The sequence below is a fragment of the Gavia stellata genome, chromosome Z, assembly GCF_030936135.1.
Source record: "Gavia stellata isolate bGavSte3 chromosome Z, bGavSte3.hap2, whole genome shotgun sequence".
In the NCBI taxonomy this organism is placed as follows: domain Eukaryota; kingdom Metazoa; phylum Chordata; class Aves; order Gaviiformes; family Gaviidae; genus Gavia; species Gavia stellata.
In genome coordinates this window covers 41,373,070-41,395,812 of record NC_082637.1, presented here as the reverse complement: position 1 = coordinate 41,395,812, position 22,743 = coordinate 41,373,070, and the positions used below count along the sequence as shown (strand labels likewise).

The 22,743-nt window shown below is 38.9% G+C and overlaps 1 protein-coding gene across 2 annotated transcripts in view; it reads right to left on the bottom strand.

The window, feature by feature from the left end:
• CEMIP2 (cell migration inducing hyaluronidase 2) overlaps positions 1 to 22,525 on the bottom strand; it is a 35,828-nt gene extending 13,303 nt beyond the window's left edge. Inside the window, exons 1-11 of one of the 2 annotated variants that reach the window (XM_009819017.2) lie at positions 22,201 to 22,525; positions 17,237 to 17,377; positions 16,135 to 16,696; positions 13,265 to 13,434; positions 11,820 to 12,008; positions 8,768 to 8,937; positions 6,021 to 6,230; positions 5,435 to 5,640; positions 4,767 to 4,836; positions 1,967 to 2,095; positions 229 to 317 (exon numbers count right to left, since the gene is read on the bottom strand). In XM_009819017.2, coding sequence (XP_009817319.2) covers positions 229 to 317; positions 1,967 to 2,095; positions 4,767 to 4,836; positions 5,435 to 5,640; positions 6,021 to 6,230; positions 8,768 to 8,937; positions 11,820 to 12,008; positions 13,265 to 13,434; positions 16,135 to 16,696; positions 17,237 to 17,377; positions 22,201 to 22,525 — 2,261 coding nt within the window. The remainder of the gene's footprint in view (positions 1 to 228; positions 318 to 1,966; positions 2,096 to 4,766; positions 4,837 to 5,434; positions 5,641 to 6,020; positions 6,231 to 8,767; positions 8,938 to 11,819; positions 12,009 to 13,264; positions 13,435 to 16,134; positions 16,697 to 17,236; positions 17,378 to 22,200) is intronic. The other variant, XM_009819018.2, reaches the window with a different exon arrangement.
• Between the last annotated feature and the right edge of the window lie 218 nt (positions 22,526 to 22,743).

Sequence of the window (22,743 nt, the reverse complement as noted above, 5' to 3'; positions counted from 1 at the left end):
AGGGCTCAAAAGAAACAGCCAACTCCTTTAAGGCACACCATACTCTGATGTTCCCAAAACAGATGAACAAATGAGGGAAAAAAATACATACGAACTTATTGTTCAATTATTATTTATACACAAATACATTGTTTTAAAAATGTTTTTCCTGACATCCTTAAAAATGATTTCCTGAGCAATCTCAGAACTTTGCCATTTTTCACTCACTTGAAAGACAATATCCTTTACCTTGCATTGTTGTCCAAACAAAGATATTCTCTGGGATCATCAACGCTAGCATTAGTTGTTTTAACACCCTTATCAATGAACAAACCAGCCTGAAACAAGCAAGGAAAGAAAATTTATACTATCCAAAACTAAAGATAGAGTAAGCATTAAGTTTCTATAATTTAAACCTTACATTGCATTCAATACATGTATTAGAAACTCTTAGATCTTTCAGTTTGGCCTTAATTGACGTATTGTCTAAGGGAAAACCAGCATCTGTCTAGGCTAATTTGGGCAGAGAAAAAGCATTGCCTGGGATTAAAAAAAAGTAATGGAAAATCATTAAAGTCCATTTCAGATTTCTTTCACAACATCTAACTATTTGAGGTTTTACACTTATTTCCAGATGCTGTTCTGGAAAATTTGGAAGCCAATCTTGTGGTGAATTCAAAATATTCTCACAAATGGAAAAAAATACCGTTGTGAGAAATACTTTGTATTTCACTTTAAAACGAAACTACCTTCACCACTGCAGCTGATTTTTGCCCAAGCAATCATCCAACTGAAATTCAATAATACAGTATGACATAATTTACTTGAGAAAATAGAAGCAGAAGGAAGCATTTGTGTTATTTAACCTGAACTACATACACAAATACCTGCAGCTGCTTTCAACTCTGATCCAAATTATGATAACAATTGAGTGTTCCTACACGAATAGATCCTCAGACCTGCTAGTGGAATTTGCTCTTTTAACATGGAATTGTAGCACACAAACTGCTACCCTTGTTTAGAGATAATACGAGCAATACAGCTGAAACACTTTTTTCTTTATAATGCACTTTTGTATTCAGTATGTTTTAATTCCAATCTGAACAAATGCCCTACAGTCCCAAACACACCATTAACACAAACTTCTATAAAACAGTGCATCTTTTCTTGGTATCCCGGACAACCAACTGTCAAGTAAAATCAATTTCACTTGGATAAGAAAATCCAATAGTGATCCCAAACTTTATTAGTTAAATATTTATTTGTGTTTGAAGTTTAAAGTTAAGTGGCTTTGTAAATGTCATTATATTTTTTATATATATACACACATACACACAGAGCAGCTAGATTCCAAATGAAATTGTTACATTAAGGACTAACTTCACTTCGCTGAATGTGGAAAAGTAGTTAAAGTCACATCAATAAACAATGCTGAATGTCTGTATCTAGGCTGAGAACCCTCTAACTAAAAACTGTTGCCAATGGCTGGGCTCCTGAAGGCAACCTGGAAGCTTAGTCTCTAGTAAGAGACTGTGCCACCATGTGCAAACACCTGAGTTACTGTACATTAGAGACGCAGGAGAACAAGTCACAGCTATTCTAGGAAGCTATTAGATTAATCACAACTGTAATAAACTTTGATACTTCAAGGGTTAGCTTTCTTCAGAGTAGAAAACAATGCCATCAGTAAGAGAGTAGCATCTGAAATGCTACTTCTGAGACAAATGTATTTCATTAGAAGTATAATTGATATTAGTTGTTTGTGCCTTACGAAGATATGAAACACAGTGAATACTTGAAATGTGGCAGGAAACTATACACATGCTGATTATACACCGTTCTACAATACCTAGATAGAATCATGCAGTTCAAACACCACATGAATCCATCACCTAACCCGCTTAAAATATAAACAGGCAAGTCCTAATATAGAATAGTGGCAAAGAAAGAACTTCGATTTTTTTTTTTTAATGAAATAATACATTACCTTAAAATTAGAATGAACCCTGTTGTTATAGAAGATTCCTAGGGGTGTAAGCTCTGACTTGGTTTCAATGGCTAAACTATGAGAATCTCCTGTAGCAACCCTGTGGAACAAATACCATATTCCAGCATCCTGCAAGTAAGGAGAGAATGACATTAGTTATAAGTGACTCCGATAGAAACATCAGCACTAATAGCTGTAATCAAAAAATAAGTGTATTCTAAGTTGAACTCTGATATTTTAAGTAAGGAAGTGAGTAAGATCATAGCCCAAACCAACTGTGTATAATGGAATATATTTTTCAAAATAAAGTCTACAAACAACTGCCCAGTGATAAAGCAGAAGTTTGCAAATAAGGCTATATTCTAGTGAATAATATGCACTAAAGTGTTTTGCTTCTCAGTGAAGCCATGTGACACCACCCATTTAAAGCTCCTCTAGTATTTCAAACCAGAAAAGTGTCAGAGTTAACGTAATTTTTGCATTTCAATTATATTTCATCACATACACTTGATTTTCCTTTGTTTACTAGTAAAATCATACCATTTACAGTAAAGTACTCAAAACCCTCTTCTCCTCCTTACTCTTACAGCCTGACTAAGGTTTGTTCATCTCTGCTTACATCAGAATTTAATGACACAGCCAAGACACCCACAAGAGCTTTCAGAAGAAGGGAAAAAGCACATCAAAAAGTCTGGCCAGTTCAGAGCACTGTGCCAATAACATGCAGTAATAATTTCAGCATCTGTTCATTTTCTCCACTTCAACATCCCTGCTCTTAAAGAACCTGGATTTATCTGCTAAACGAGTCCTATAGAAGTTCTCCCTTCAACCACATCTGGGTTCACAAGAGGTGGCATCGCAACAGCACCTGCACAGCAGATACCTACAACTGTGCCCTTATAAAATAAAAAAAAAAAACATTGCATAAGGCACATTAAAGGGTTAAACAGTAGCTATAGAAACACTGCATACTGAGTGCTCCATCTCCTGAAAAACAGTCATCATCCCCCTGCTCAAGAAACGTGGACAAAGCCAATTCACTCTGGCTTAAAAGATTTCACGCATTTCACTCTGAGAATATACTCATTTTCCAAACAGTCCTGGAAATTCTGCTTCTCAGTAACATATTCCCATCCGTAATGATGACACACTTTGACATTTCTGGTGATTAACAATTCCAAAGCAAATGTGGATGTTCCATTAATAAAAATACCAAAATCTTACTTCACATATAATTAAATACAGCTCTGTGCTTGGCAGACTAAAGTAATTTTTATTCAAAACACATCCTGATGCTTGGAAAAAAGTTTAATAAACGTAAAAGCTCCTTAAGCACTTGCAAGCATTCAGAAAAATGAAAAAGAGGTTTTCCTCCCCTCTCATATACAGCTCAAACAAAAGAAACATCTATTGCTGATACACCCTTACAATAGGCTTCATTGTGTAATGAAGGAGCTGAGGGGGGTGGGGGAGGCGTGGCAATGAAATTATTTTATTTGCTTGCGAATTGTTACAGTTATACCAGCAAAAGCTCTACACTGCAGAGTTTGTATCAACATAGTTGAAGTATTCTGTTTCTGAAACATAATAAGCTGTAGTCCCTTTATATAATGTATTTACATCCATGCAAGGGAGGTATATCAGAGTGGCAAAACTTCATAACATACACAAATGCTTGCTCTGACCACACACATTCTGGTAACAAAAGGAAGTGACATTTACTGGGATACACTACAGAAGCAGAAAAGGACCTTGCAGGTTTTAAGCACCAGATCAAGGAAGCTGTTTCCTTTAACTTAGTGTGCAATCCTAAAACAAGGTAAAGGAATATTACATAAAGCAGGCAAGAGGGAAAGACATTGCGCTGGGAAGAGAAGAACTGGTTTGATTTGATAAGTGTGTCCAGATCCTTCCTAGTGGTAGACAGCCAACCAGAAAAGTTTGTCCAAAAAAAACAACCCCACAAAAGCCAGAACACACAAACAAAATTTTTTAAATTTTTTTTATACTCCAGATATTTCAATTCATTTAAATATTTTGAATCCTGTTCTATTAATAACAGTTTATAATGTGTTCTGTGCCTAAGACTACACTGACACGCACTCATATTCTACTTCCAGCACCGGAGCCTTTGCAACACCACCACCAAAAACCTTTCCTGTTTTTGATTCCCGCTAATCTCTTCAGAAAAGTCTCCAGTCCCCTCCTTCACAACATGTACTGAGTAGTTCAGCTTTACTTCGCAAGCAGCTGTGACAAGAGATTTACACTAATATAAGGTTCACAACAAGTAAAAACTTAACAGCAGTCGCTGATAGGAAACAAATGACTAATGACTGACAATAAAAGTGTTTTAGCTGTTTCTTACACACTGGACTTTTTTTGTAGTCGTTTTTAATTCCAATGACTACAGCTATGAAGACAAGTCTTGCAGAGTGGTCACACAGTAAACTCATGACAACCTACAGGAAATACAGAAGCCTTAAAATGAAATGTACTAGTTCTCTCGAAATAAAAGGATTTATTTCTACATAAACACATCAACACTATTTTCAGGTCTATTAACTACAAAGAGGAAGGTATCTCCTTTGTTCCAGACAGAACAAAGATTTTTGGCATCTCTTAAATGGACACCTAGACAAACCCTGCACTTGTAATGCCAATATGCTACCAACCATACAAAGAACATATTCATATATAAAAAGAAAAATGTGTATATTTTTGGCAGTGCAAGTGTTACAGGTTTTACAAATACCAGTGGCATGAGTAGTTTGTGTTGAATTACATCCATACGCCTCACCTGTGAACCTGCCGCTGCATTATTTATAAGATGATTGTTGGGATGAGAAATCCAGAATGTCGAAACTGCCCTGAAATATTATTCAGAAAGAATTTAGTATTGAAAAGCTCTAGCTCCTACAGAAATATCTCCCCTTTGTAACAACCACATCAGAAAAAGCTAAACTGATGTCTGAAGTCACTACTTCACGTGCGGAATAAAAATCATAAAGCCCCCCAACATTTAGAAGTCAAAAATGCTTCGTTAGTTCAATGCAGAGTATTTTATTTAATGTCATTCAGATACTCTGTGCAATGATAAACTGTTTTAATAAGCTTCTACAAGAGATCAGTAGAATGCAGAAAAACTAGTGGTCACAACTTGAGAATGCGCGTGCCTTTACACAGAAGTAAAGATTTGGCCTTAAAAGTCTATTGAACAAGTATCACAAGAACAACAATCTCCCTACAAAACAACTTTTTTTTCTATAACAATTTTTTTCTCTTTAATAAAAGACTAAACACTAATTTATTTTTTTTTAATATTACTAGTACGTGGACTACATTTACGGTGTCTGCATTCATTAAATTATACATAAAAGGGTTCCCATCCATATATTGTCAAGAAATCATCAGCAGCTTAACTGCTGCAGCTGGTTTGATTTTACTTTTTCACTGTGAAATACTCACATGCAGTCTGTGGCTGGCACTGGGATGTAACTTCCATACACTTTATCCCTAATACCAATACACATGCTGCTGTTTCTATCTGTAGGAAGAAGAGTGCCTGGTTTCGTGACTAGCCCAAGGTTGTGGAACAAAGTATTCCTCTGCTCAATACCATCTTCTGTGAAGAAACAGTGACCTAGTGTGTCATAGCCAATGGTGTCCTTTATCTGCAGAAATACAAGTTCATTATGTCAGTAGCAATAGCATTTACTGAGATTTATTTGACAAGTACCATTTAGTTTTACTATCTTGGCACAGCTGCAGAGTGAAGCTTCAGTATCAGCAGTTCAGATGATTCAAACATAGTTTTATTTATCCCTTACAAGCACATTACTATGTCTGGAGAGCTTAGCTGCCTGGAAGAATCTGAAAAAACATAATGCTGAGAGCTGTTAAAAATAAGTTACTGTTTGCACTTGTTCATTTACGTCTTGCAATAAAAAAACATTGCTGAGCATTACACTTGAAGGGAAGGGACTATTTTTGCTGTAAATGCTCTTTACAACATTTATTTCAACACACTATATTTTAGTCTCCTTGCACCTACCAGCAAGCCATTAGTTGCATGAACAGTCACACATCTGGAAAAACAGTGATGAATGGAAAGACCTTCCAGGTAAGTCTTAAAACTATAACCTCCTTTTTCATCCACATCCCCACAAAGGTGAAAGTGAACAGGGTAACTTCCAATCTGCTGCTGGCCCATTTGCTTCAATTCCACATAGGAGAGATGAACAGATGTAAAATTCTTCAAGATCTAAAAATATGAGAAGTCCAGAATGAATAACCAACTATTTGCTTTTTAACCAATGGAAATTTAAGTTAATACATCATCTATACCAGATGTACATCTAACCAGAATTTAGATGTACACAGTTACCACAGGCCAACACAACAAAAGTTAGAATGATGGTTACTGTCTTGCTCTATCCCCTGCCTTACAAAACAGTATCCTTCATAAATAAGTGTAAAAGCTAAATCTCCATGTGGCTAAACCAGAGCAATTTTCACCAGACATGATGCCACACTTCAGTGTTTGGTCTTTACCAGCTGGCATATTAAATATTCTTTATGTATAACCACGTACTGTCCAAATAAACACAAGTCACCCACACCAGGGCCTGTCTATACTGAAGCTGCACCAGCGTAGCCCACGTGGGACAGGCTTAGTTTAATAAAATCACAGAATAATACAGATTCAAAGGAATCTGTTGAGATACCTAGTCCAATTGCCAGCTCAGTACAGGGTCAGCTTAAAGACAGCTGCTCAGCACATCGCCCAAGGAATACCTCCAGCCACAGAGATGCTCATATGACATTACTTCATTCTTCCCTTTCATTTCACTGGTATCTAAGCAGAACTTGCCTTGTTGAAGCTCAGTCCTATTGCCTCTTGTCCTATCACTGTGCACCTCCAAGAATTGCTCTGGCCTCTCTGAATCCTCCCCAGTGCTTGAAGAAAGCAACGAGATGCCTCCTCTCCGCCTTCCCCACACCAAACAAGCCTTGTTCTCCCAGCTCCTCCTCACTCATCATCATGTACTCCAACACACCGCCTTCACTGGACACACCCCAGTGCATCTACATCTTCTTTGCAATGGGAACCCAGAACTGGGCACAGCACTCCAGAGGAACTTCTTTATTAAGGAACATATGAAATTGCCTTCTGAATCACACAACTTCACAGTAAGGCTACCTAATACAAAGTAAAAACTTAATGGTGCTGTACCAGTAACACAGGAAAGCAAAAAAGTATTTTCTTCCACCTAACCTCCTACAAAACCAGAAACCAAAGTGCAACACCTAAACTGCAAGGAGCTAAGCTGAGAAAACCTTTTTTTGTTATTAATTTACCTGTACTGGATATTTACCAAAAATAAACATTTTTGTATTATTAATGTCCCTAGAGGACAAAGTACATACAGACTTTTCTTTTTTCCCCTCCTCTAATTGCACTCCTAAGGTTTGTATGCCTAAAATACAGAGGGATGGTCAAAACCAGCCATCCCTGAGATCTCCGACTCTTAACATTTAAAAGCACTAATGCAGTCATAAAAGTACAAACCAACACCTCCCCTCACTGCCACTAAGCCTCCTTTATGCTACTGTCCCAGTGACCAGTAGAAAATCCAGCACGATCCAGGAGGCCACTAACATTTGCTACTGCCTCAGCTCCCTCTGCTTGAGCGCGCACAATTAACATAAGCTGAAAATGCTTTTAGTGCTGAAGTCTAGGTTTGGCAGCAGACACTCAGCTACTCTGAACAGTCTCCTGGGAACAGTTTAACAACTTTGATGACTCAAAATGTTTGTTTTCTGTTCTATCTTTCAGACATCTGAGGGGTCTGCTGTATTTGCGCTATTGTGGCAATCAAGGTCATGCTTTGCAAGATTCACAGCTTGTCATTATCTTCTTTCATTACATTATCTTAGGTACAAAAGACTGCTTTGAGCCCACCTACTTCTCTTCCACAAAACAAAAGCTGCCACACAGTAGGGAATGGGCATATTTTCTTTCCCACCATTATGTCCACAACTATAAAATTAAAATCTGCATCCAAATACATTAGAAAGAGATTTAAACTGTGACCGGCACATAATGAGCACAAATACATTTGCATTTAAAATAAAAGGCCTCAAACTTGTCCAGCATCAGTGAAGAGCTGATACCCTGCTGCTCAATCCTTTCATTTAAAAACATGACTGAATATGAGTTTTAATATTAGTTTCTATAATACCGCTTTCCCTCAGCTTTCTTTATATTTATGGTAATACAAAAAATTAGAAGCTGTTTCCTTTACATAACCTTAGTATTTTCAATTTTTAAAGAAATTGAAAAACACCATGGCCCAACTCAGTCTCTTTCCTCCCCACGTCTGTCTCTAGTGGCCAATTTCACATGAGGCAAATCTCTAGGATTCAATGCTTATCATTTGGGGAGGGAGAAATGCAGTGAAGAAGGAGGGAAGACAGAAAAGGGAGATCAAACTTTATTCTGTAATATTACAGGATGCACATGTGCGGACGTCACTTGTAAGGTTTAATCCCTGCCTCTCAACGTTGGAATATATGGTGGATACTTCCACAACATTGCATTCATTGATATTCCTTCCTCCAATTTTGCAGACTAAGTTTTTCTAATTTTGGGAAAGCTGAGAACAAAGTCATTTCTACACAAAGCAACTGTATGAATTGATGTTCTTGAAGTTTTCAAATCCTTCCAAGTTTAGCATTAATCTTTGTCCTCAGTATGCCTTTACAGGACAGAAAACTATTTTAAAATGTTTTTCAGACCTTGATATGTCCACCAAATGTATCATAATTGAAGAACTGACACTCCTTTTCACGATAGCAGGTATTTTCTGTTTCCCCCTTGATTAAGATGTTCCTCGTAAGAACTCCGACTTCTGCCCTCATGTCCACTCCATCAATAACTTCTCCTACATGAGGAAACTGAGGATTTTCTGTCCAAAAACAGTTTTGAAGGGGGGGGAGGAGAAAGATTTGTCATTGATATAAAATAAGTTGGTTTAGTTTTTAATAAGCAAGCTAATTGTAGCAACAAACCCCATGCATTCTGATGCCTTAACGTGCTATGCTAAGGCAGACAAAAAGCACATAATTGTTAGATGATAAACATTAACCCAGCTAACACCAAACAAATTCCCCCTCTTCCAGACTGCGGTTGACTCAGTAATAGTCAAGCATCTTGCAGGATGATGAATCAAGCATGCTACTCCATGTTTCCTTCCAACACAAAGTGCTGTCTATGTATTTTTCATTTTAGTAGACAAGTAATACTAAGCAAATCCCAACATTTTATTTGCAAGTGCATCTTAATTTCAATCCAATAGTTTGTGAACACAATGGATAAAAACCAAAAAAGTTTCAATTAATCCAATGTATCTAGACAGTTTTTAATGAAACATAGATGCAGCCTTGCTTTAAAAGAAAAAAAGATGCCGACTGTTTAATCTGTTCTGAAGAAAAATTAAGAACCGAAAATAAGGCCAAAACACCTTTAGAAAATACTGTATTCATCCTCTGAAAGAAAAAAGGATTTGCTTTCCTAACTAAACTTGCTCTTTCCTACACAGCTATTCTGAGGACGCATAAATTAAAATTAGGAAAATCAAGATACTCTGGTTTTACGCTGTTCTTCCAAAGAAACAATCAATTCTTTGTTTATACAAACCAAGAAAAGTACCTGGTCCTGTAAACCTTAAAAAAATGGATTTATGTGTTTATTTTTTAAAAAGAATTTTTCCCCTTGGGGTTTTTCTCCCCCCATTTATTGATTCCCTGAATACAGACTGTCGCTATCCCTTCAAAGCTTACAAAAGGATACAAGCCTAAACTGGTCATTACCACAATATGAAACAGAACCAAGAGTGGTATTAATACTGTACCTGCTGTTGAGGATTTAAAAAGACAATAGATGTCTGTAAATGGGACTGCACCCCTCTCCTTGAAGGATTAACTATTGTTTTTCCCTATATTTGACTAGCATACATAAACGAAGAGAAGAAAGAACAACTAGGCCTCCTAGAAAACAATAGGTTTTAGTTTTCCTACTACAAGGGGGCCAAAATAGCTGAAAACTTAGCAAAAAATGTAAGTAATTTCAAAAGATGGCAAGTTCTTCAGCATGTCAAGTTTGCCATTCCACAGAAAATTCATTTCTTGTGGAACGAATATATACAGTGGTTTGGGGATTTGTTAAACAGTATCCGTTACTATAATAAAGGAAACTCGATATTGGGGGTGAAAAAAAATAAACAAGATGGGACAGTTCATCTCCTTTAACATCTTAAAGATCTAGATATAGTTTGGACAGCATTTCTTCTCAAAAAAATAACCAATATATTATATGCCATATTGTAGATCTTGTAAAAAAAATTTTTTTTTTAGTTCTTTTTTTTAAATCCTGTAAAAGCAGCTGCTTTTTCACACCACATGATTTCTGAGATGAAACAGAGTTTGCACATATACTATTCAGTGGTGACAAAAACCTTCTTAAAGTTTGTACTGCAACCTTCAAGTTAAGTTTCCTCTTTAAAATACTGTGCTCAACAACACATACAACCTGAGACACTTCAGAACAAAGCCCAGGAAGTGTCACACTCAATGGCACTAAGTCAGCTCTGCGGCTTCACACACCCTGGTATTCTCCGATGTATAAATAAGGTGAATTTAGATATACTTTTTCCATATCTGGGACTTCACAACGCAGTAAAACATATCTGACCCACGCTAACGAACGCTGTGGGATGCAAACTGCACTGTGAAGTGGAGATACAAACTGGCAGTCCCTTAAGACACAGAGGTACAGGAAAGTTTGAGGGTGTTCACAGAAAACTTCCGAGAATGGAGAAAGAGAGGAGAAGAGCGGTTTGAAGAAGAGGAAGTCGCACCGTACAGAGGTGAATGGGACAAAACCAGCCCGAAGGGCACTAATCAGCTGCTGCAAACTAATACTGCAGAATAACACTAGTTAGTTGGTGCTACAGACTGACGCTGCAGCCTACCAGAAGGGAGTGAGAGGGGAAGCTCAAGACCTGAGGCTGGTGGATCACCAAGGAGGAGGGCACTGGCACAGAGCAGGCACAGGGTGGCAAAAGGAAAACAGAGACGCCAGCAGAGCCGGGGAGCCAGTCCCATGGGAGGCTCTTCTGAAGTCAAGCAGAATGACTCAGATAAAAAAGGAAACAGTCAACAACACGCGTGACCATTTTGCACACATTGTGCCCAAAGGAAAAACAGCTTGCAACTACTCAGGGATATCCTGTGTGAGCAGAGGCCTGGAAGTGCCATTTATTTCGTAACCATTTTGCTGGTGGCGGGGGATCTGGGCAGGGGGAGAGACAGGTTCAAAGATTGCCATTTCTTTTTTCTTCTTTTTTTTTTTCCTTTCTCCTTTTTTAATAACAACAGAAAAAATTATAACGATAACACTTCAAAAGATGGGAAGGGCACTAAAGGCAAAGGAAATGGTAATGAACACAACAGCCATTCAAGCACGTATAAAGAGAACTAGTGAAGAGACAGAAAGGAGCCAAGAAAGGAAAACAAGTATAATCCTCTTGGAAGAAAACTAAAGCATTCAATGAGCCTAGGAAGAAAGGAGAAAGAAAAGTTAGTACGGTCAGCTGCGAGGCAGACCTGACATTATACAGAGCAATTTTATAGCAAGGAGAAGTACACGTTCCTGTATATGGCAACAAAACAATACAGAGATAGGTGAACAGGCTGTTCTTTACTGCTCCCGCTGAAAGGAACCCGTCTGGGGTGTACCACTGTGAATACGTATTTCACACGAATCTTCAAGTGGTGAATTCTCTCATACCTTTGACTTTGACCTGATGCTTGGTACACTCTGGGCAGGGAAGGAGGGTGAATTCCTCTGTCTGATACATTGAATAGTCTGTACTTGCAACCACAATACGGTCTCCAGGCTCCCAACTACTAACATCATCCAGAAGATTCAGTATCACTCCACCTACAGCTTCTACCTGGAAGCCTGAAATTGGGACACCTAATTAAAAAAAGTAAACACAATGTAAGATTATATTCACCTTTATATGAAACCATCTCCAAGAAGATACTAATAAGAAACATATGAGACTTCACAAGCTCCTAGGCCCTCTGAAGTACAATTCTGCTCTGAAACACGCCAGTGTGAGATACCATTACAGCATGCTTATTTGGTGGATCTCAGATAAAACGAATGGAAAAGATGGAACTAACAGTGATAGGAAAAAACTCTATGCATTTTTTTTTTTAAAACAACCCTAATATCATAAGGCAACAATTTGTAGGTCCAGCTACCTCTACTCATTTCAAATGACATTTTTCTGCCATTTAAAACTCAGATGTAATCAAGGACATGGCAAAACAAAGTAAGGGGACTTTCCTTTTTATTCAAAACTAATAAAACAGTTTGGCAGGCTAAAATACACACACATGGTGTATCGCTGCCTTGTGATGTATGTGCATAAGTTCAGCAACTCTTGCTTACTCTTGACTCTAACTCTACAGTATCAACAAGTAAAATATCTATTTTTAAAAAATATATGTGTATACATTTGCATAGGGCTGTAATGAACAGTAAAGGAGTAGTACCAACTAGCTCAATTACTTAACAAATAAATATCCGACTACCTTAAAAAAATTCTTCTGAGGCAAATACAATATTGCTTAGTAATTCTATAAACAGAAAAAGGTGACTGCCCATAAAAAGCAAAACTCAGATCAAAAGATATCTTAAATACAAAAATGAATAAAGGATAAAAGCAAATGAGTAGTAGGCCTTCCAGGCTCTTTATACCACAGATTCAACTTGGTATGAGAAAGGCTGCCTGAAGTTCAGCATCAAACACCAACAGAAAATTGTAACAAGAATAAAAGCTTTCTCTTGGCTTCTACCAAGTTTTGTTTTTAGGATCATAATCACCAACTCAGAAGCTTAGGTTTAAAATATAAATGACTGACAAATTACTAAAAGAAAAGAAAAAGGCTGTTTCAGCCTTTTATAAGACCCCTTATATTTATTAAAAATGAAGACTCTTAATGTTATGCTGTTCACATACTGTACACAAATAAATTGAGAAAATAGGTTGTACTGAAGAACTGTGTCCTCATACGTCATCTATAGTGAGAAGAAAAAAAAGAAAACAAACTTGCAGCAGCACTCAGAAATTTAAATTGCAACCAACAGTTCTAGTGAAAAACACATACACAATATTTTTTACTTCTTCCCCAGCTGCAGGATTTCACAAAATGCTTTCCTACCATCATTCCATTCGCTGTAAGCTCTCACAACAAACTTCTGACCATCGACTGTGAAAAACTCTTTCTGAGCAAGAGCTTTCCCACCAGTGCTGTGATTTTCATAGTTTCTCACTGATTCATTACAGGAAGAATTTCCACCACCTATGACACCAACGAAAGCCCAGGCTTGCCTGTGAAAAGCAAAAGTAAATGTTTAAATATAACGGTTCTTAACAAATTCTTCACAAACAGGTAAAGGACAAGACAAGGCGAACAGAGGTAACAAATAATCCTTTTTCCTGCTCTTCCATATTAATTTTAAAATGCAGCTTCAAAATGCAGAAGAAAAACGGGCAGACCTCATTGAAAAGAAACATAGTTTAAAATAATTGGATGTCCTACATACAAATTGGCAAATACAAAAAGCTTTTAATGGAGCAGGACTTTCAGATACATTTTTTAGTACAACATCCAACCAGATACACTTCTTCCAAAAGGAAATTGCAAGAGGTGAGTGACAGAAGCGATACAGGATCCTACCCCTAAACAGCTTTACCGGGGCACAGGAAGACTAGCAGCCAGTGCTGACGTTCCTGCTGCAGCCCGCTGCCGTCACGGCGCCGCAGCAAGCAGCATGCCACAGCGGCGGCCAGGAGTCCCGGGGGACCACACATGCATCAGGCCGGGAGGGATGGAGACAGCCAGCAGCAGCTGCTGGCGACTGCTATAGTCGAAAGGCAATACCTTTTGAATCTTTCAAGATGCTCAAACCCAGAAAAGGAGCCGCATACCATTGCACAGCCTTTGCACAAGGGATCACCGATGAAGGCTGAGACCAAGGATTTTTGCTTTTCCCCCCTCTCGCTGGCCCTTCTCCCAGCTGGACACCTACTTGGCTGAGCACCGGCGTGGCACAGGGAACTGTCCTGGATGTACTGCCCCTTCCTACAGCTCTGCTCAATGGTTTTGGAAATGAAATACAAACTGCATGCCACAAAAAGCTGCCACCAAGTTCAAAAAACAAGACTATTTTGCTGTTCTTTACTGCTTTGTAATGCCATAATTATGTGTGCAGAGGAAGCAGTCGAGATCATCTATTAAAAAGCTGAACAATTTTGCATCATTAAAGTTGAATCATTCACCCCAAATGAAAACAGTGTCGGCCAGCTGGACTGTAGTCTGTTGCTAATGATTGATTCAAAAGGCAGATATTAAAACCACCTTCAAACCAGTTGCCTTTATTTCAGTCTCCTCATGATGTTCTTATTGACTGGGATTAAAAGGCCAAATGCAAGTGTTTAGTGTTAACCTGTTCATAGGAATAGTACATACTGGGCCACCTCTTCAGTAGCAGCAGCAAACAAGCTGAATGTTTCACATACCAACATTTAAAATAAGTATCAAGATATTTTGATGCATGTTATTTTGCAGGAAGAGGCAGAAGGGGAGAAGGATGTAACGGAATATTCACCTTCATGCCGAAACCTCCTTCACTAGCTTTACAAGTTTAACAAAACGACCCTGCTTTTCCTCAGCGAGCACTCGGGGAGAGCTTCTCGCCCGTCTTCCGCAGCAGAACAAGACAATTTTATGTGCTGACAGAGCCTCTACCGACTAATAAAAACCGACAAGAATCAGTTCAGCAGAGAAGGAAGAAAGGCTCCTTCTTCCCAGCTGCAGGCTGAAGTTGTTCCTCATTTCAGACAAACGGCCGTGGAGGTCACGGGCAGAGACGAGCACCAGAAGCCCACACCTCCAGGCTGGGTCGGGGCTGCTGTGCAGCGACCTGAACAACCGCCGCACGGGCTTCGCTGCTTTCAGGAGGTGGTACTTATTACAGGACATCCAGGTCGCAGCACGTCTGACCAAACTGCTTCAGAGGCAGCGCTGCAAGCACTTTCCATCCCATGACCACATGCTTACACAGCCACTGACACAAACGTGCTCCTGACGGGAACCAAGGTCAGAACATGCCATCCTGACTGACGCCCCAGCCCGCCTCTGCCAAAGCAGAGGGAGGAAACTAACTGGAATCCAGATGTTCAGGGACAGTGGGGGGTAAGAATAGAACAGAAAAACTAAATGACCAATTTCCTGGAAAATAGAAACAGTTTATACAACACCATCTTAATAGAAGCTGAAGAACAGACTGACAGTTAGTTAGGAGACTTGGTGTCCCTTTCACTTGTATTGCTAACCCTGTGCACCACAAAGTTCAGAACATGCACTGCAAAAAGTCATTTGCAACAACTAAACGAACGGCACAGCAGTTTAAGTTTCCTGCTTTAATAATTCCTATTATACCTCTTCTACTGTCCCACCATACAAACCCTGACCAACTGAAAAGAATGGTCAAAAGATACAGAAACACCTTACAAGTGTAGTTTGATACCAGATATTTTTTACAGATCAGTTCCCTTGCAGAATCTGTGGAGGGGTAACATACTTTCATTTCAACAGCACACAGGTATGAATAAAACGCTGTTTGATATATAGGATTAGCATCCCTTCCCTGTATTCAGTTTCCAGCTTGGCATTCCTTGCTCCTCCAAACATAAAGTCATATGCATTATATGCTTCACCTAGCAACTGTTTTCTATCTGTGTGGTTTTTATGAGAAAAAAAATTCCTTGCTACGGCCAGTTTTAATTTCTGTAAAGACCAGTGAAAGAGAGCAATTATGAGTAAGTTATAAAGTCTATCACACAAATACCTGTAACTATCAGTCTCTGCACTGTCAAAATACTGTACAACTGCAGTACTGCATACAACACCGAGAATCCTCTGAAGACTTTAAGAACATACACCGTCAAAGTTTAACAAATCCCCCAAAGGCAGCAGAAACTCTATGTAATCTTTACTCAGCACAAAAGGAAAAATAAATTATTTACCTGTAACTCAATCCTCTGACAAACTTACTTCCCAGAAGATTTTGAATAGTCACTCTGGTTTCCTCTAGTAGATTTTTAGCAGCTGAATCTCCTACAGCAATAGCAACAATGCGACCAGGACTTCCATTTTTCAGGAAGTTCTGGAGCTTCAAGCTTTCTTCTGAAAATTCATGAGTATCAAACTTCAGCACTTCCAAGATCTCTGCTGTGTCCTGATTGATCACTCTCACATTTAGTCCTCGGGAAAAATTCTTTTTAAATGTATAATTACCATAGGCCAGCCCTGAGAAATACATAGTCTTTGACAGAAGAGTCCATGATAACTTCTGGTGCCCATGCAACTCCAGCGTTCCTTCAGGGCCCACGCCAATAAATTTTTTGCCAAATTCTGGCACATCAGCACCTTCGTTTGACTTCCCATACAAAATAATAGTTGCTTTGGATTTATATCGGCATTTTTCTGCTCCAACATGAAGCATTCCACCATCCTTTATCAGGATAAATCGAGTTCTCAAGGTAATATTTTTAGAACCTTCTTTATCATCACCAAAAACAAGCAACCCTAAAAGGAAAAAAAAAATATTTCTGTAAGTCAAAGCAAAATTCAGACAGACTCAAAGAACCATGTTCTGTAATAAGAACAACACAAAAATTACAGATTTATTTTCCACGCCCATGAACTAAGCTGTTACACTCTTATATAACATTAAGAACATTCGGGAAAGTAACTCCTACCAATTGTGATTTATCTTTCTAATAATTTGGTCAGTTTATTCCTAATTTTTTCTGCCATTTTGGTAGAATTACTAACATACCACAGTCACCAACAGAAGACAATCAGATCATGTACAAGGAAGGCTACTACACAAGTCTTGTTTTACTATATCCTACAGAAAACAACATCAATGGTCCACTGAAAAGACTCTACAGTGTTCATTCATCTTTTTAATGATATTTCTGACCTGGTAGCAGGCTGAAAAGCAAAAGCAGGGGAACTGGTCAATAAGGTGCAACACGAAATTCCAACACATTTTTCATGTAATCACAGAAGTAAAAACTATTCAGTAAACTGAAGCATGATGTTCATCTTGCCATTTCATACCTCCATCCTGTATAACTATAGAGTGTACTGTAGCATCTGAGTTCAGACGAAACAAATCCCCTTTTTTGATAAAAACTCTCTTTTCAGGATCTTTTCCAGGGCTCCAGTTTTTGAGACGAGGATTCTGATCAGGACAATTCTCTGCAATACAGTGTGAAATTCGATTTAAAACACAAGCGTCATCACATCAATCAAGGCAGCATCAAGATGAACACGAGCAAGGCAGAGTCAGTCACCCACAAAGAATTCCCACCTCCTTCTTCTGTGGTTACAATACTGCAGTCACTGATGCTACTTTTTGTATTCGAGCAGCCAAAGAGATACCTGAAAGGTCGCTAAACTCTCAAGGGTGAGAAGGCATTCTTATACTGAATTAAACTACTGATGACCACAGACTGTCCACATATATTGTTGACAATAGATACTTTCGAACCCCATCTGATTTTTTTGAGATTTTCTACATCACCTGCAGTAGATGAGGAGAGGTAACTGGGAAGCACTCAGATCCGTAGCAGTCACACTGAGTGCTGGATGTCCTAGGCCAACTAACATAGTTGTAAAGCATCTAAATATCTCACCTCCCTCAAGGATGTTTTGGTGTCATCGTCCCCCCCCCCCCCGCACATGAGAAAGGCTGATCCCTTCTTGCTTTTAAGCATCCAAATCACTTCTTTCAGTGTAGGTTTAAAGGTAAGGGATAAAGAGCAACAAGACATTCTTAGTATATTTAGTATAACACTTCACTGGTTAGAGCAGTTTCCTGGGAGACAAGACATTTGGGTCTAAACTCATGGTTTGTACTCCTTAGGAAGCCAGCTTAAGCATCAGGCTACAAACCACGCAAAAGCAGAGACACATGCAATCTTGCTGAAAACGTGCTCAATGTCTGGCACTACACACGCAGTAACACCATACTAAGAGGACAGAAAAGGAGAAGCAGTAGCAAGAAGTGACAGGGTTGTGTGATTTCAGATGAAGTTACAACAATGTAGTATTTACAACATGCACATCTTTAGCGTATTAAGCAGCAGAGTAATGCAGCAGCACAAACATACTACAAAAACAGAAATGGGAAGTATATTCCTTGGATTTTCTTACCAAAAGAAAAGTCAGACTGAAAACATTTTTCTTAAGCAAAAGGCAACCAAAAAGATGCCAAAATAAACAAGTTAGCAGCCCAACTGACAGTAACAGTCAAAATAGCCTTTTCGCATCGTATCTTCTGGAGAAAAACACCCACACATCTGCAATGCAACTTTGGAGGCAAAAAGCTATTAGCAACAGTACATTCTTGCAAAATCTAAAGAAAAGCAAAACCTATCCACAAGTTTAACACAAGCCACCCTTAGTTTTGCTGACAGAAATGTTTTTCCTTTGGTGTTACTCTCCATGTTTCATATCCTTTCCAACTCAGGAAACCCACATAACCCAAGATTTGACTACCAGTGGGGAAAAAAATTAGAACTGCATAAGGGCAAAAGGTATCCAAGTAATAATATAAAAATAAAACCAAAAGATAATCTTTTGGGGGGGATCCTAAGAAGACAGCATTTAGAAAACAAAACTCAACACATGAGGGAAAGCCAAAAAGCAAGAAGCACTGTGATCAGGAAGACTGCTGAGCACTCACTGGATAAATAAAAGTCTATTGCCTGACTCATGCAGAGTCACTAAACCCCTTCCCCCAGACACCACACACACAAGCACTGTGAAGAAACGTATTTCCTGGCTGGTAGCAAAGGGCAATGTGAGGAAACCATGAGTCAGCAACCTAATGATTCCTGCTTAGTGTGATTCACAGAAGAAAAGATCTAGTAACAGTAATTTTTTCTGTTGAATCAGAAAGAAAAGGTATAGCACAGTAACTCAAAAAAAAAAAAAATCTGTTGTACATTACAATCCAGCAAGGACGCCATCAGCATCAGAAACAGGCACTCCTGTAATGCAAGCATGCTTCTGAAGCACAGTGGATCAACTCTTTGGCAAGCAGATCAGATGTGCTCAGCAAAAGTATTTTGAAATTCTCCCTTAGCAATTGCAGTGGGGTGAAGAGAAAGAGCAAATATTTAGTACTTCACCATATGTTACCTCCAAAATTACTGATTAGATTTTACAGACCACAGTCATTGCCTCTACAGTTAAGGTTAAATGAAAACAAAAGCATAGACCAGAAAACATTTGGTAGTCATGGCCTTGCCAAATTTTATCACTCATGTTGAAAATTTTTCAAGTCAACCCTCTGCTTCAGAGCATTTTTGTAAAAATGGGTCAGCTCTCCTTAAGGTTTAGTTGCTTCTAATAGAGTTGGGGGGGGAGGAAGTGATATTTTTGCAAATGGTGGGGAAAAAAGAAACCACAAAAACACACCCTGCCAAAAAAAAAATTCTAGAACCTTCCATGTGCCGGAGCACGGATATGAAATTTGGCAGGAGAAAAGGCAGGAAACAGTTCTCAAGATATAGTTAAATAGTTGCTTTCTACCTGCTTAGCCACCAAGTCTGGAGTTTTTAAGGCCTCTGGGAAAAAGTTATCAGTGTTATAGTATGCTCAGCAGAAGTTTATCATGGTTTGGCAGCTAGATTTTTTGAGGATCCTGTTTACCCTGGGCAAGCTCCAACTGAGAGCTGCAAAGGCCAAGTAGAACTTTTCCCTGAAAACCTCCCCAGCTTGTCATCCTGACCCTGCGGCACAAGCCCCTGGAAATGGGAAAGGAAATTACATTTCCAGTGCTCTCCCTGATCTCCAGTGTTCAGGACTCCTTAGAAAAAAAAGATGATGACAGGAAGATAAAAGGAAGGAGGAAAAAGAAACCAGCTGACAGGCAGGAACAGAAATGCAGACAAGTATCATTTTCCCTTTGGGGTAGGTATGCCGGAGGTTTAGGATTTACACGCAATTACTACTAAGTCTCACGTTCCCTCCACTGCCTTTTAAACAGCCATTAAAGTACTGACAATACAGATTTCCAATTACCCCTTAAGAAGAACACACCTAGCTGGAACTGGCATCATTGGCTGCAGTACCACATGTACTAGGCTGGAGCTGAGCATATTAACATTTCAACCTATTGGGAAACTTTTCTGGAGTTGCTGCAACAACAATACTGCAAGATTAAAATTTCAGCCAGACTTTCCTTGATGCCTGTAAGAGTTTCTCTTGTGTCAGGGTTTCCAAAGGATTCTATGGGTGCACGTTGTTTTTGGTTTTGGTTGTTTTTTTTTTAAAAGGATAATGCAGGGAAACTTCAGGAAGACACAATACAACAATTAATGATGAAAACTGGCCTGGACTTCCATCAAGAAGCAGTGGGACATTAAAGGAAAGCAGTCATGACCTTGGGTTACTCCTCAGCCCTTACGTAAGTCATTACTGTAGATGAAAAAAAGCCCATCTACTAAATCACAGCAACTCTTCCTGCAACATCCTCAGTATCCCCAGTGATCCATCAACCATGTGCTGATCATGCATTCAGTGCAAAAAAAATCTGCACAACTTAATGCCTCTGGAATGAGCTACTGTGGATGAAGCAAAACCATTCCAAAACCACTTATATTTTTGAAAGAGGCAAGCCATCTCCTTCACATTATCAGCTTCCAAAGCATAAAGAGACTGTGAGTGTATGTACCCCACACCACATGGTAACACCCCACTTCTACTAAACCAACACCCCACTTCTACTAAAAACTTCATAAAAATCTACAACTTCTAATTAACTACAAAGTTAAAGTCTTGGTATCAAAGCAGAAAGGCTTTTTCCCTCCCAAAGTACTTCTCAGAGTCAACTAGCTAAGTCACCCTTCAGCCTTCTCTTGAATTTGGCTGTAACCGAAGTACTTACTGCAGATATGTACCCCTGTTACCAGTGATCTGGATCACAACACAGCAATGACGTTCCAACAACCAATTCCCTCAGGTTGTTTTTGTTTTCCTTTATAATTATTAGGAAAACTCAGTAACTTCACCCAAGAAGAGATCCCGGCAAGCTGCCACCCAGAGCACTCCGCTTAGATGTGTGCATTCGTTTTGTACTGTCATCTGAAATCCTCAGATTATCTAATTTGTTCAACCTGTGTTGCATTGACTTTGGAAACTGAATCTTTTGAGTTACTGTGCCAAAAGCCACTGAGGAGTTTAAGTCTGTTGTGTTACAATAGCCAACAGTTTCAATTCAAAATCCTGTTTAGCTTTTAGAAACCTGACTTCTGCCTTAAAAAAACAAAAAACAAAACAAAAAAAATCCCCAACAAAACAACCCATGCTCAAAACTATACTACCAACCTTTAGCAACTGCACCTCATAGCAACTCCTAGCAGTATTTGGCCAGAGGGATGTACACCTAGTGATCAGTGGTTAATCACATCACCTGTTCATGCTTTATAACCCCTGACACATTTGGGAGGTTTTCCAAATTCCATGAAAGTTGCCCAGTTTTCTAAGTTGAGCTGAAAAAAAAAAATCAGGGCTGATAGATCAAAAAGGTCCCTGCCCAATTTGTGTAAAAACAAAGCAAAAACATATTGTTGGTATAAATTCTCACATATTTTTAAGTGTTTTTACTTGAACACTCTTTTACTACCTTCCTTAGTTACTGCTTAAACAGACAGGATTTCATTTTGTGTGCAATTTGTGAACATATCAGAGCTTCTCCTACAGACAAAAATTTTATACATTTATACAACATTCATGCTTCTTTCCCCCTCACCAGCAGTCTTTATTTACTTCTATGCCTTTTTGCTTCATGCAAGTAAATCAAATCATTCACAGTAAAAGCATGTAAAAGTGACACTGATAACAGAAGAAGGAGCTGATCTTAGCCCCCAAACACTGCTTCCCTCCACGTTAAAATTGCAGTAAGCATCCTATTTTTGCACTTAACTTTTAACACTAATCCTGATGCTGAATTATTGAATTATGTTCACAGGGACCATAACTTCTAGGATGATTTTGTTTGCAAAAGAACTTACCATCTGGAGCATACTTTGAAGCTATTCCCAAAAAAATCCCCAGTGCAACAAAAAGTGAAAGGCTAGAAATGGCAAAGCAAATGAGAGTATTTTTATGCCTGTTGGCTTCTGCCTGGCGGCCGTGCTGATCCACTGGTAAGGACGGGAGTCTTGTCCGGGCTTCTTGTCGTGCAGAGGTAAATTCGGCTGCAGCATGGCTCTGCGAAGGTGGTGGGGGACGGAGAGGGGCAATTCTCCCTGGGACGTACCCCGAAGACCTGTGACTGCTGCCGTTCTGTGGCCGGAGGAAAGCAGGGGAGCTCCCCCTGGCATCAGTGTCTTGCATGTTATAAAGTCACTGGAACACGCACGCACACACACAGAGAGGGAAAAAGTAAGAGACAAACTTTCAGAATACAGTGTACAATACATAAAAAAAAAGAAACAAACAAGAAAAGCAATTTTAAGACCCATGCCTTCTTAGGAAGAAGAGCCACTGAAACTGTGGCTATTTATGAAGTACCAGTCACTCAGTTGCTACTAGTCATTTGCCATGGTATAACA